Here is a 15,909-nt window from a genome sequence, read left to right as displayed (position 1 = left end):
TTATATAAGGATTATACACTAAAAATAGCTTAAAACGACCTTTACAAAAATATCTTTAGAGGTTAAGCAACTAAGTGAAAGTTGATAAGACCAATGGGATCCTCTTATATATTGCCTAATTAATGCTAGAACTTCATCCTAAAAATTTTCACCTCGTTGCTAAAAAGATCAAGGTATTTGAATCAGAGCTTAAAAAAATATTCAACGTGCTTTTTTTTGCATTTTCACCAACTTTCTTTAATATGGATTCAAGAGCTTTTTTTTTATACAAAACTATTTAGTTTCTTGTTATCCAGCGTTAGATAATTGCACAACCTTTCTAAAATGTTATTACATTACGTCCTAAGTTAATATTTGATTAAATGGCAAGTAAAACAAAAAAAATTTAAAAATATTTTTTTTGGGAGATTTTTGTATCTAAATTTCGTTAATTCCAGGGTAACAACTTCAGAAGGCCATAAAAACTTTAATTTTTTAAATTTTTCATTAATTTAAAATGGCAAACCTCCTCTAATATGATGAATTTTAACATGGACTTTTAAAATAATTAATTTTCTAAAGTTCGATTTTGGGCATAAATAATTTTTTCCACAAAGTTGGATTCCTGGGCTCACTGTGCAAATGAAATTTTTAAAAATTTTGTCTATAGTTCTTTTCAATAAGAAATACACATATTTAGTGAATATTATCGTTCTACTATAATATTATAAATAATAATAAATAAAAACGCCGCCCTGGGCTAGTATATACATGAATATATTAAATTAAATTGAGCAAAAGAAAAAGTAGAATGAAAATTAGACATAATTAGTATTTTCTTCTGGTGGAGACAGTTTCAACCATACTCTATTTCCTACATAGATAAAGATTTGGGAATTAATTTCATTGTAAATTAGTTTATAATAGTATTGAATCATTCCTTATTTATACGGGCCATAAAAGCACAATTCATTCTATTACATAAAGTTGTAAGGGTTTTTAAGTTTAAAGCTTTTGATCTCAATAACTAATCAACCGATTGCGTTCTCCCTTTTTGGGAATCTTCACATATGTCCAGTGATGGTTTTATTATTTTTTTTCTTGACCCTCAGCTCTTTACCTCTTAAATACAGAGACCCTAGATACTAGGAGCTAGTATAAAATAAAACAGTCATTCAATCAACTTCTATAAGGTTAAGGATGCTGAAATTTTCAAATATTCTAAAGTACACATGTATTAGTAGAAATAGTTCCCAGATATACAGATCAAAAAGATTTATATTTAAATGTTGATATCTTTAGTCGTAAAATGTATAGATTATATATTTTGTTTGTAAATGACAGTTTTCTAAAAAGAAGTAAATGTTTCAGAACTAAATCAAAGAGTAAGATTTGAAGAGCAGCAAGTATCTGTCTTTTATAATGTTGTAGTGAAATAAATTTTAAAGTTTTTTTTTTAAATTCAAAACTCAAATTGAAAATGGAAGGGGGTCGATTTTCCTCCTCTCACCTTAAGTGCCCCTAGAGGCTTCTAGGAAGAGTAGCCGCTAGTATATTCATGACGTAAATATGATAAAAATAAGCTAATATTGCTATGCATACAATTGAAGTAACTGAGTGTCCTTTGATGTAAAAGACAGGAAATATGTTCTAGAAGAGTGTGTCTGACAAACTCAAATCCGTTCACCTGAATAACATTATACCTCCTCATTTTAGAAGAATATCTAATTGACATTATTAATTCTGGATAGTCTCATAGGTTTTTTTCATCCTATAAAACAATGATTTTGAGAAAATTAAAGTACACTTTTACATTTTTAAAAAACATTTAAGTAAAATATTTTTGAAATGCATCACACAAAAGAAACAAAAAACATATAAAAAAATTTTCGTTTATTTTAATAACATTTTACAAAGTTAATTAGATAAAAACAATCGTATACAAACTAAATTTAAAAAGCACATTTTAAGGGCAAAATTATTATTTAGAATTATTTTTCTAAATCTAGTGTGCATTTTATAACAAAGCATTTTATTTTGACATTACTTTCTTAGTAATATGAAATTTAAAGCCTTAAACTAACACTTTACATACTAATCTATAATTTTATATCTAAATTTTTAAATAGTTATTTATCGTATCGTGTTTTCGGCAGTTTTCGCGGAAATCAAAATGAAAAAAATCAGTTTTGTAAGTCTTGATGGCCCGTAGTCATGCACGGTTTAACAAAACTGGTATTAATTTTATAATTTTTACTTTGATATTCGTGGAAAATTGTCCGTAATACGATGCTATACATGATTTTTCAGTATGGTTGAGAACCGGATCTAATCCAGCGGATATTAATTGATTTCGAAGCCATACTGAAAAAAAAAAGTTTACAAACATCACAATCAAATTTGATTTCATGCGAATTAATATTTCAATTATTATAATTAAAATGTATTTTAAAATATTACGATAAATGCAGCCTCTTTATTTTTTTCTTTTCGCCTCACTCGTTCTTTGCATCCTTGTTATTCGTCTCTAAAATTAAATTTGGTAAATCGCATCGTATTATAGACAGTTTTCCGTGGATAATAAAATATAAAAAAATTTAAACGAGTATCGTGAGCTCCAAGGGGCCGAGGGCCCAGGCTAACAAAACTGGTACTATTTTTTTTAATATTCGTGGAAAATTTGCTCTAATACGATGCTATATATTATTTTCCAGCATGGGTATTAATCGATTTCGAAGCCATACTGTAAAATCAAGATTATTCACTTATTAAAAGTCTGTAAAAAAAGGTATAAAAGAAAAGTGTAGCTATAAATTTATAACTGTTTTTTTTATTACATTATGCTGATTAATCCTTTAATTGATTTGTAACTGTTGAAAATTTTACATAATTTGAAAAATTATCTATAGTCACGGTTCCTTATTATTTTTTGAACTATTTTTTTTAAATTTAAAAATATAATTCTAAATATATTGTTTTTATGTATTTCTATCTTTTAAATGAAATGCCATAATCTATGATTTATTGACAACACCTGACTGTCAACAGATTTGTCTTTAAACTCATCTGAACATTTTTAAAACTTAAATTTGCAAAACCAACCATTCTTATATTGTCAGCAAGTAATGCTGCGCTTTTTTGGCTATGCCTATCAGGAAGTTATTATGCTTGTTATTTGTTTATTATTATCTTTATATTCCATTTTCGTCATGGTTGGTATAAATTTGGCATGATTACTATCAATCTCATCACACCTTTTTTCTTTATTCATATCAAAAACATAACATTCGCTTCTCTTCATTTGTTTTATTCATGTTTGGCACATATTTTTATTTTTGAGAAGCGAAGCTGCTCTGCAATTCAGTCTGTATCCTAACTTTCGTCGTTTGTTGGTAACTTTCATGTATCTCTTCTCATTATTATATTTTGTTTCTCATTATGTTTCCTATCCTATTATATAAAGTAGGATGCTTTTTTGTCTGTAGCGAAGGATCTCGCTAACCGCTAAACCGATATGGTTCTCCTTTACAGTGAAGCTTCTTATGGGTCCTGAGATGGTTTTAGGATATTTTTATGAAAAAGTCTGGGTATTGTTCTGGCTATTTTTCTGCCCTTTCATATACCTTCAAATATAGAGACCCTAGAGGCTAGGGGTGCAGTGGCTAGTTACTTTATAAACTTGTCAGGTTTTAAAATCTCAATATTTTACTTTTTTTGTTGTTACTGTCTGTTATACGGGAGACATGATTATGAAACAATATTAAGCTAAGCTTGTCGAGAATTTTGGACGTAAACGTTCTTTTTATATGATCTGAAATATTAATGATGAAAAACTGTTACAGATAAATTATTTTTTACATTTAAAACTTTTAGTAGCATATCTGCAATAAAAAGTTTTAGCATCAGATTATAGGCCGATAAAAAAAGAGGTGTCTACCCTATAACTCTTCCCATAAAAAATTGGGGTACTGTATGCATCCCCAGAAATTGTGGAAGTACATAAGATTACTTCCCCCCACTCTCTCAAAAAAACCATTAAAATCACTCATTTAACCTCCTCCCCCCCCCCCACCCCCCAACAAAAAAAATAAAATCTTGGATGTCCTTCAGCTTTATTAGTTTTATCGTTTAGTTGCCTTTCAATTAATGGTCTGATAGGTTTTGTGATTTTAATAAATAATAAATTTATAGCTATGGTGTTTTGTATTAAATTTAAGGTAGAACTATAATAGCTTAAGCTTATGCTTATGCTCCTGAACACAACAAAGAAAAAGCCAGGCTCGGCGGCCGCGGCTGAGCTATGCATAAGCCTCAAAAATAAACCCGTTTGTGTGAAAAAAATCTTTTAAGATGGATTGTCTACAGACATCCAGCTGAATTTGATACATGAAGTTATAATATATTTAACTGAGGTTTACACTTGGCTGGCGCGCGGCTGCCGAGCCCTTGAAACATACATACCTGGAATTTGTTTCTTTGCCTTCGTTCTGTTTTAATTCTTCGCTGAATTTTCTGAATACAAAAACCTATGTCAGCAAAAGTATTGAGTGCCAGAGATATCTGGGATACAGGGATATCACAACACAATATACTTTATTATCTTTACACAATATAAAATTCTTTTGCTGCTGTTATATCAACCTAATCTCAATGATCAAAAATTCGATATTTGTAGAGTTTAAAGAATGCATAATTTCTTAGTAATAATAATGTCGATGTAAATTTTAATCAATACAAGGCATGTCTGTCGATGTTATTTAAACCATGATCAATTTTTGAGGATGATTTTAGAAAACATCTTTCATTGGCCTATCTCTTTTTCCTCGCGGAGATACAAAGTTGGATCTTATCTGATGACGTCAATTGTTTAAAATTTACATTTGCTAGGCACTTTTCAAAAGCGTGGCTGTTCTAAAAGTCCGAAGAAATAAATCTTAATAGGTCAACATCCAACGCCAACAACTTTCTAAATCCAAACTTTCCTTGAAAGGCTTAACAAATTTTTTTCTTGTTAGATTTAAATTTTATAAATCAGACAAGGCTCAATGTAATTTTCCATTAATAATTTAAACTCGAATAGGCGAGGCTGTTGTAAATGATATTTCAACGTTAGGTACAACAACTAAGGATAACTAAGGAGAGCAAAGTCTCCTTTTGACACAACCCAATCTTTCCAGATTTTGTATAATTTTTTGAGGAACACGACTCCAGTGACGTCATATTTTTCTTTCCCGAAAAAGAGAAGGGGGGAAGAAAAAAAGAGATGGGAGAAAAGGGGGTTTTCCCCATCTCTTTTGAAGAGATTTTCTTCCTCCCTTCCCTTTTTCGAGAAAGAAAAATATGACGTCACTGGAGTCGTGTTCCTCAAAAAATTATACAAAATCTGGTAAGATTGGGTTGTGTCTCTCCTTTTCGGTCCAAACACCCAGGGTAACACTCATAACACTGCAAACTTTTTGATTACACGAACTTAGTATGGACGTCCGTGTAATAAGTTGGGCCTGTTTTAGGCCGAGACGTTCGTCCTACTCTAACTATTAATGTCGAGCATCTGACATAGAAGCAGTCATAGTGAAAGTATGATGCGGTATAAAAATCAGGATTCCAACCCAACTCCTCCCCACAAACGAGAGGATGCGCATCTTAAGCCAAGATCGGGTGTCACCTGTATTGATATTATCATCCTTGTTAGAATTAAGAATTATCTATTTTTAGAATATTAAAAGTATTTAAAAAGTCAATTCAATGAAAAAAAGAATAAAATTAGATTTTAAGAATCTTTTGAACCATTATTAAATTTACTCTTTTGACTCTTTAATCTTGAAAGGTTAAATACAATTATACAAATTAACATTCACTTAATGCTTTTGATTTTCAATTTAATAGCTGTTTGTTATTTGAAGAAAGTATGAATTTCTAGGTGAATTTAAAAAAAACAATGATGCTTCACTTCTTAATGTAAGTAAAATATGGTTAAATAATAAAGAAGCTATTTAACAAAACAAGGATGACATTCATAAGTAATTGATGTTTCTAGATAGGCTTACAGACGGTCAGATGAACAAACAGAGAAACAGACCGATACTTCAAACCATAGAGGAACCTCGCTTCCAAAAAGACGTGTAGAAATGCATTTAAGAACGTTTTTAACATAGTTTTGGGTGTTTTTGGAATAAAAATTTATGTGTTTAAAATATACCTTATAAGGTTCCTATAGTGTGACAAAACGGAGCTAGCTGTAGTTCTTTTCTTCAACTGAGAAAATTTTCTAAAAAAAGATTTTATTAAGTAAATACTTTGTTTAATATTAGGGTTTTTTAACAAAGATATTAGAGTATTTTATCGGCACATAGTCCCCCTAAGCTGTTTCAGTAAAGATCGTTAATTTACATTTTGTAATCTACCTACCTCCCCTTCATATAATTTATATTAAGTCCCAATCCAATTCGTAGCTTTTTTACCCTCAATAGATACGAGTCCCTTACCACTAATGTTGCGCATGAAAAAAGTCATAAGATCATTACTGGCTAACTAATTTATTAACCAACATATGATAATTATAGAAAAGTCCCGATTTTAAAAAAGACCAAAAAGTTTCTAGCAATGTTTTCTTACCTCAAAAAGTTCCTAAATAAAAAAAATCCTCTAAATGATAATAATTAACTTTATAAAAAAATCCCTTTTTTATAAAACTAAAATTAGACATGGTTGCATCATAATTTTTATATTTTCTGTATTTCCTTGTTACAATGACTAGGTATACAGTATAATTATGTTTATTAGTGACTAATTTTCAAAGATGACAGTACATCTATTTTTTAGTATATCTAAAACAAGGATGATAACATTCTCAAGTAGGAAAGCTCAGTAAAAGTTCTCAGTGGCCATGGAATTTTTAACAAGAAATGGTATCTGTTTTTTTTAGCTGACTAAAACTCAATAACTTTTTTGTCACAAACCGACTAACAGACTGACATAAATTATATGCTTTTGTTAAGGTCTAAATCTAATTAATATATTTCCATACATCTAAAAATTAACATAAATTGGAGTTAAACATGGAAAAATATATATCATGAAGAGGATTTTCCTGTAAAGAGGTAGGGTTTTATCAGCCTTGCGCATTCTAACCGGTGAAAATGAGAATCCATCAGACTTGCGCATGCGTATGGGGTTAAAGGGAAGATCAGCTGACCGTCGTACACGATGATGCTCATCGGAGGAAGAGTCGACTGATCTGCGCATGCGCACCGGTGAAAAGGCTCGTCGCATGCGCACTGTGGAGAGAGCGCTCCATTTTTTAACAGGAGCAGCAACTAGGTTCTCTTCTTCAGGTTCTATTATTATGTCCTCATAGTCTTCAGTCTAGAAAAGAAACGTTTGTTGAAATCTTGTATCATCTAAATGACATTCATATGTAAAATGTATTACTACTGTAAGGAAGCAAAGTTGAACATATCAGAAAATAACTTTTTTTCTTGGATGATTCCAACAAAATGTTTTTTGAATCTGCCTTGCTTTTGCCTATATATTATACCACTGGTGCGCCCCTATCTTCTGGGGAGCTCTGTATTCAAAGGGGTAGATATGGGGCAAAAAAATTGCATAAAACGGGGGTTTTTATGCAATTTTTTTGCCCCATATCTACCCCTTTGAATGATTAAATCTAAATTTAAAATAGCCTAAAAAGCCATCGCGGGACCTATGTGAAGATCACTTTAAAAAGAACCATTTTAGTAGTTTTGAAATCTTAAGCTTCAGACAAAATGTTCAGTACATAAAATATATTAATAGACACATGACGAAGCTGTGTATAGCGCCTATATAAAAAATGACGACATACAATGCAAATAACCACTGATAGGCCATTACATAGACTAAATTACCAATGGCAGCTCAAAATACATTTTAAATGATTTCATTTTTTATAGGCACTATAAAATATTGTTACCATGACTTTAGCAAAGTACGTCATGTTCAAAGAAACAATTAAAAAGTTTGTTACCTGTTCTGCAATGGCTCTGGCAATCTTGTCAATCAACCTAGAGAAATAACTTTTGATCAGAAGACTTCTAATCAAAAGTTTAACATAGTGAAATATTTTATTTTTACTTTTAGAAACAATTTTAAATTTGATATACATGAATATTGTTAGATATTTTTTTAATCAGAGCAAATTTTTATGGCTGTTTTTCCCCTTTTTTTGATTTAAAACACCAAAACTATGTGTTTCTCTGTAAAGTTCCATGGATATTGATTATATAAAAATTCAAATAATTTAATTTAAAATCACGCACTATATTATGTTTAATTTTCATAGAAATTACTTTTTAAAAAAAGCTGAAAAAAATTAATTTAGCTGTAGGTTTTTCAGAGTGTGGATGAAATCGATTAGAAAGGCTTTACCCATCACGGTTAATTCTGTCCTCTGGAACATGCTGTAAAACTGGTTTTGGGGAGCCAAGGAATGAAACACAATTTCTGATGTCTCCGGCACATTTCCAAAACCTCTAAAAATTAAAAATTAATTATTTCAAGCTGATATCTTGGTGGTATAGTTCTTAAAGTCTATAAAATAGAATATTTAAAAAAAAACGACTTGCACTGATTTTGATTTAAAGCACCCATAAACATTATTTTAATATATTGAAAACTATAGAACGCTTTAACACATTTAGTTAGTTCTAAAAAAATTATCTTAGGCTAAGAAGAAGGGAGACAGCCTCACGTCAGCCGCGAAGAAGCCTTAAATTTAAAACCTATTTGGATGCTTTGAAGTTTTTTCTTGAAAAGAGTGATTGCCATATTTTAGACTTCCAGCTGATTATTAAAACTGTAAAAGGATGATTTCCCTGAGGCTTACAGGCGGCTGACGCACGGCTGCTGAGCCCTGGAGAGAGAGAGAGATTTGTTACAGATAGAAGTACAGAATCGATTACTTATAGAGTTGCGTTTCTTCTAAAGAAAAATGTTTTTTAGGTAATTATTAGTTAAGACACATATCATGAATAATATATTTCTTATTGAGAGATTTGCATTAATTTCGTAAGAATTAGATATGTAATGTAAAGTATTTATATAATATTCATAATATTACATGCTAATAAATCTTTGTACTAATCTTAACCAAGAAATAGATTTATCAAATATGCTTCTCTGATAAGTCTAATGTTCTTTTTAAGGACATATTTTTACAAACGGTCATTTAGAATATTTATGTCAACTAAAAAGCACAGAAATAACAACTTAAAAAGATATCTTAATTTTTATTGTTTTCAGATGGCAAAATCCATTCAATTTTTTTAAATATATAGTTTCAAGTTTTTAAAATCATTTTACAAACAAGGATGCTGTGAGTATTGGTGCAAAAAATATGACGTAACAAAAAAAATTAGCCAATGAGAGGCCACTATAAATTTTACCATTAGTCAATAACGGCCTCTCATTGGCTAATTTTTTTTGTTACGTCATATTTTTTGCACCAATACTCACAGCATCCAAACAAGGATAGTAAACTTCCTTGACAATCATAAAGATTTAGTTCTCACTTAATTTTACATAAAGCTTCTTTTCTGGAAGCCATTAAAAATATTTTTCATTCCTAATTATGCTTAAAGATCATAAACATTATGATGAGTAGTAGCACATTTTATAAAGGCTAAAAGTTGATGTTTCCCCAAAGAAAAAAACCTACAATTTATCCTATATATAGAAATATGTAATATTGCCAGTAAAAAGATTTATTTTGCCCCATTTAACTTACACAAGAAGAAATAAAGAAATCTCAATAAAAAATTTACAGCCTTTCTTTGGATGGTCGAATGTAAACAATATATATGATACAGTATAGTATAGATTATAGATATGTCCTATGGGCTTGGTATATATATTATACTAGCGGCTTCGCCTTAAATTACCCTCTCCAATGAAATAAATATTCTTCTTAAGACCTATAGGAAGTTTTAATTTAAAAGAACTCCTTATTATTCTAGTAGTGAACGAGATCTTTTGGAATAAATAGAGAAAAAGAAAAAATTCTACATCTTTTGATGTGAGTATTAACGTATACGTCCTAAAGGGCCTCTGGGGGAACTTTAATAAAATTCTTTCCAATGTTCTTGGGGGGGGGGGGATATTTTCACAGTAAAAGAGAACAATGTCGGAACAGCGGTAAGTACAATCTTAAGCTACAGACACATAGACATCCTATTTCTTTCATATAAGGATATGTACAATACATACATGTTTCTCCCTCCTAAATGCTTCTTAGTTGACTTATGTTTACTGCTTTTGAATCTATTTTATAGATCATTAAATATAATAGCTATATATCTTCTATTTCATGTGTAAGTAGAAGTATATTGAAGATAAATATGAAATTCTAAATATATATTGTACTAAGAATTTTCTAAGCTGATTATTATTTCTATTTTTATTGCAGTTTTATATTGTTGGCAATAATTGCATTTGTCACGTATTTGAATAATCATGCTAAAAGGGACTGCAAAATATCACTAAAGTCAAGTTTTAAAAAGCTATTTGCAAGTTTTATCACAAGTCATAAAACTTTCATATAATGGTTAAAAAATTTGATAATCAGTAAGTTTTTAACTACAAAAAAAAATAATTTGAATATGATATTATTCAACAATAAAATTGAATGAAATCTATTGTGATACAAAGATATGTGTCGGAAGCTAAGCTTTGTAAAACACACAATTGACAATTAAAAGCAGAATTAAATATAAAATCATAACTGAAGTGAACAAAGACAACAATATTCTTATAAGCGAAGGTCAAATTAATTCTTGAACGCAGTAAGCTTTATAAGGACATGGTTACATTTTTAAAACTAGAATATAAAGATGCTTCGCTCATTACATTAGAGATAATCGTCTTAGCAATCACCATTTAACAATCAAGATAATATCATAATTATTCCTTTTAAGTATAAAATGTAAAGCAACCAAAAAAATTCAATGAGTTTAAATTAAATATAATTTGTGCCTTATTGTTACAGGAATCATCAAGCAAATTTTGAAATCAATCTATCCGTTAAAGACGTACTAACTGTTCCTTTAGGTAGAAAAACTACGCTTTTAAAAACGTTTTTGCTTGTCCTTATATATCCTAATACAAAGTAGAACGATGTCTGTCTGTCTGTCTGTCCGTCCGTCTGTATGTCTGTCCGTCCGTCCCTTAAGATCTCGGTAACCACGATCGGATTCTACTCTTCAGGGAATATACCTACTGGTCCTGTGGTGGTTTTAGGCTATTTTCTTGGGGGGTGGGACAACCCCAACCCCCAAAAAACAAAAAATCCCCCCCCCATTTTTTTTTTTTTTTTTTTTGGTATTTCCTTGGTCCTTTTACGTATTTCGCCCAAATTTAATTTTTTTATCACCTTTTGGGGCAAAGCCCCTAGAGGCTAGGAGCGCAGCCGCTAGTATATATATAAAATGATTTCTCTTAAGGATTGTAAATGTAGGTAAACCAGTTTTTGTTTTAATAATATTACTTTTGATAAATGTTGAGTCCTGACCTAAATATATTTCTCTAATACTTTCCATCATCAGTGCAAGCTACACTCATATGTCATTCAGGGAAAATAAGGGAGAAGACAAATGACGATAAATTGATGTTTATATACACTAAAATATGAACAAAAATACCCCATCTGTAGATTAAATTATTGGAAAACTGCCTTTTTCTAATGCCCATATAGGGTAATTAAATTACCGAAAGCTTAAAAGCTGAGGAAAGAGAAAACTTTGGGTACTAGCATAATTCTAAGTCAATTAAACGACCGCTCCTTCATTGAATATCAAAGAAATTTAGCAGGACGAACAAATTAAGATTAATTCATGGTTAATTACTGTCGACAAACAAAAATATTTTGTTTCATTTTTTGTTGGATTTCATCTATTTGTCTTCAATAAAGAATAAATGGGTCGAAGCATGAATTTTCCGGGACCCGTAAAAAGCTTTATTGTATAAAAGATTATATCGATTCTGCAGTTCTGACTTTAAAAAAAAACACATAGACTGCTCATGCGTAGACAGACAAACATCCTATTACTTTGCTGTCTTACCTGATTTACAGCGAGTGGTAATGAGGAAACATAACCTAAAATATTTTTACTTTCAACTAAATTTTTGAGATACGGAAAGTACCATGTGTGACGTCATAAAAATAAGTCTATATCCATCACTTTATTAGGGGCTTCCCTTCCCACTTCTCCTCTCATCTTTTACTTTTTTGATGTATTTTTATGACACTTCCCAGAATTTTTATTTAAATCTCGCTTTATTTTTGCACCTTGAAAAATATTGTTTAATTTATATCCTTGTCATAAAGGTCTATTTTAAAATAAATTCCTTATATTTTAACTTTTTAAGCAATTTACAAGTTTGTTCTGTGTCAAACGCCTTTGTTAAATCCGAAATTGAATAGTTAAAAATTTGACCTGTGGTTGTTAGAAAGAGAAAGAATGCCAGAGAGATGTTATTTGTTCTCATGCCCACAAGATTATGCCAACTAATCTATATAGTCACAACATTTATATACCAAGGATGGAATACGAGAAACAAATAGACAAATACATTAACTCTTAAATGGAAAGTAATATAATTATGTATTATCTGAGGGATTGACTTCAGCAACCGCAAACACAAAAATTCTAAACTCTTGTTATAATTTATTTTATTATTTACAAAATTTCAAGTTATTTCATTTCAGCAACAAGATAACAAGCACAAAGTGTTCTATAAAACTTTGTCTCCCTCGCTCATTATCTATGTATAAATTATGATTTCTTTGTTGAATATTTGGTTATTTATGAAGTAAATGTTTAGATAATTTAAGTTTACAACGAAGCTCTCTATAGTGCCTATAAAAAATGTCGTCATACAATACAAATGATAATCCGATACACAGACTAAATTATCCAATGGAAGGCCAATATACATTTCAATTGACCTATAGTAGGCCAGTATGACATTATTTTTATAGGCACTATAAAAAGCTTCTTTAAAACTCTTTTTTTACCCCTTCCTAATAACTAATTAACACTAGATTTTGACCAATTTTACGAAACTATTTGTAAGTTAACATAATTCAAACAACTAACCAATGCAACATGCAATACAGGTAGATAAATAGTAAAATATAATCATATTTTTATCTTCAAAGCATGTTATGACCGCTTACAGTCTTGTTTAAATATAACTGAAGGGAAGTTTATCTGTCTGCAACTTCCAATAATTGATTCTAAAAATCTATAATTACATTTTCTTGTAAAATGTTTGGTTACTTATCAGGGGCGTCCAAGATTTTTATTTTGGGAGGGGTAACCATTTTTTTAAGGGGGGGGTAATTCGGTTTTTGGGGAGGTAAAATGGCGCGCGAAGCGCGCTGCAAATTTTTTTTACCCCTCCCCAAAATTTTTACCCCGGGGGTAAAATTTGCTTGGGGGGGGGGGTAATTACCCCCCCTGAAATCTGTTGGCAGGGGTAAAATTTGTTTACCCCCCCCCCCAAAATTTACCCCCGGGGTAAAATTTTTGGGGGGGGTAATTTCAATTTTATCAAAAATTTAGTATTAAAAATGCGCGCGAAGCGCGGAAAAACTTTTTTGTTAGAGATTTTCTATTTTGGGGGGGGGGGTAAATACCCCCTCCTAAATGGTTGGGGTAGGGGTAAATTTTAAAGGGGGGGTAATCGCCCCTTTACCCCCCCCCCCCTTGGACGTCTATGTTACTTATATTCTCTAAATCTGTTACATATAAGTTGGTTTATCTTTGTTGATGAAAGAACAGCAAAATACTAACAACATTATACAGTAACATTACAGACAAACATCCTATTGACTACTCAACAAATGCAAATACCCCTTCTTCCTTCTAACATTTTAATGCACGTTTAGCTCCAGTGGATATGTTCAAATACTGAGGGGCTTTCTAACCTTTAGCTAACCTAACCTGGTCAAAATTAAGAAAAAGAAATCGTTTAAAAAGATTGTTTGTAGTTAATTTTCATTGTTTAACGGTTGCACTATATTATTGTTCTATATCTTTTTTTTACTGAGCAAAATTTTTCGCATCTAACGATCCCTGGTTCTGAACAAGAACAAATGATTCCAAAGATGCTACAAGTTTTTATTGCAAATATTACAAGAATATTTTTTCATGTTAAATGCTTTTCACTATAAGAATAGCGTCATATTTCAACGCTATTTTCATAACATAAAAGTAAAAGTGAGGTAGGAGTAGCTGCAAAAAGTAACAAATTAATTAAGTAATTCTTGGTACCTATCAATTAATTATCTTTATCCATAAGGGACATTTTAATTGTCGATTTATGTTAAATAATAGAATGTTTAATGGATAGATTGATTAAAGTAAATAAGGATTTTTATTATTCACAAAAGTGGCAACACCCCTTAAGGGGCGATTCGTCGCATTTTTAAAATGGCTTTTTAGAGGTTATTTTATGTTAGGTTCACGCTAGGCTACAATTGAATCAAGAAAAGTAAGTGCCGAGTTCTGGGACCTATGTATGGTGAAATTAACCATAAAACCTTGATGATTCCAGGTAAAATCAAAATATTTCAGCGGGGTCTTTTTGAGAAAAATAGATTCGAAAATTTCAAATTTAACTTTGCTATTATAAAGTTCTTCATAAAACCACTCCTAAAGGGAGTTAATTAATGGCCATTTTTATCAATTGCTTTGCTAAGGTCACAGAAATTCAGCCTTAAATAAATCATATATAGAGAGGTTTTATGAAACACTTCATAAAAGCAAAGTTATTCAAAATTTTAAATAGATAATCTTTGCTTTTCTTGTTATGATTATGTGGCAACTCCTAGGGGGTAAAAATTGAACTTGAAATTTTCAAATCTAATTTTCTCAAAAAGACCCCGCTGAAATATTTTGGTTTTAAATGGAATCATCATGGTTTTATGTTTAATTTAACCATACATAGGTCCCAGAGCTCGGCACTTACTTTTGTCTTGATTCAATTGTAGCCTGGCGTGGGTTAGGTTATATTAGGTTAGGTGATTGCCCCCACAGGGTTAGGCAATTGGCCCTGCAGGGGCTAGAAATAGGAGAAAGGCTACTGTGAAAATACGAAGAATCGCCCCTTAAGGTGCGTTGCCACGGAAGGGACTTTACCCGTAAATTGATATTAATTTATAACCTTATTTCGCACTAGTTTAAGTTTTTGACCTACCGTTCCGTCAGATTTCTATTCTAATAATTTTTATGTTGAATTTCTTTGCCTATGAACAGGTGCTGGATCCAGAATGGAGCAAATCTAACTAAAGGCAGCAACTCATTATCGCTGGTTATTTGCCATAGTGGGGTAGTTTGAGCCACTGGACCTTTTACAACTCCGAAAGCCTGACCTTATGTCGATTTCCTTCAATGGGCCTTGTTAGGCACATAACCCCCCACCCTCCTTATTTCTTTTTAATGAATTCGTGGTAGATTTTTTGATTATCAATCCCCCACCTCTAATTTTCAATTTATTTCAAACCATTTTGAAGAGAAGCACTTTTTTATCTGGTCTCGCTCAAGTAACCTAATGTAATCCTATTCCTTATCAAATAAATTAATCCATTTATAAATTTTGTGTTTAGGGAATATAAAAAGATAACATGGGTAATTAAAGAATTAATTATTAGAGTGATCTTACAATGGATTATAAAGAACAAATTATCTGCAATTAAAAATATTCTTAGGGGATTTTTTTAAAAATAAACTGAATTACACAAAAACAGACGTCTTTTAATGTATTACGTTCATTGTAACGCGTTAACCCTATAAACTATTCATGAGAGCCTTGAAGCTTATTTGGTTATTTAACAGATCTTTAGTATATGCAGACAACTACCTCCCTTTCTTTTTCTAAGACCTCTTTCGTCTG

The 15,909-nt window shown here is 30.9% G+C and overlaps 1 protein-coding gene across 2 annotated transcripts; it reads right to left on the bottom strand.

Annotated features, from left to right (window-relative positions):
* Positions 1 to 1,859: 1,859 nt before the first annotated feature.
* Positions 1,860 to 12,560, bottom strand: LOC145323684 (uncharacterized). 2 transcript variants are annotated; one of them, XM_080166135.1, is made up of 9 exons: positions 12,447 to 12,560; positions 12,072 to 12,106; positions 8,386 to 8,489; positions 7,985 to 8,051; positions 7,072 to 7,344; positions 6,595 to 6,608; positions 6,179 to 6,247; positions 4,441 to 4,491; positions 1,860 to 2,506 (listed from the first exon to the last, which is right to left on the bottom strand). In XM_080166135.1, the coding sequence occupies exons 1-9, from the start codon at positions 12,496 to 12,498 to the stop codon at positions 2,497 to 2,499; spliced, it is 675 nt and encodes a 224-aa protein (XP_080022261.1). In that variant the 5' UTR covers positions 12,499 to 12,560; the 3' UTR covers positions 1,860 to 2,496. The 2 variants fall into 2 exon arrangements, with proteins under 2 accessions (XP_080022261.1, XP_080022267.1); XM_080166141.1 differs by having other exon boundaries at positions 7,985 to 8,021.
* Positions 12,561 to 15,909: the final 3,349 nt, after the last annotated feature.

This window comes from Acartia tonsa, chromosome 1, assembly GCF_053477335.1.
Source record: "Acartia tonsa isolate MP-2025a chromosome 1, ASM5347733v1, whole genome shotgun sequence".
In the NCBI taxonomy this organism is placed as follows: Eukaryota; Metazoa; Arthropoda; class Copepoda; order Calanoida; family Acartiidae; genus Acartia; species Acartia tonsa.
Note: the sequence above shows the minus strand (reverse complement) of the source record. Positions and strands in the feature narration are given on the sequence as shown.

Excerpts from the sequence above, each read along its gene's own strand:
- LOC145323684 (XM_080166135.1), bottom strand. The coding sequence starts at position 12,498 with ATGAGAACAAATAACATCTCTCTGGCATTCTTTCTCTTTCTAACAACC. Across the intron at positions 8,490-12,071 it reads TACCACTCGCTGTAAATCAG|AGGTTTTGGAAATGTGCCGG; the intron begins GTAAGACAGCAA and ends TTTAATTTTTAG. Across the intron at positions 7,345-7,984 it reads CCAGAGCCATTGCAGAACAG|ACTGAAGACTATGAGGACAT; the intron begins GTAACAAACTTT and ends TTTCTTTTCTAG.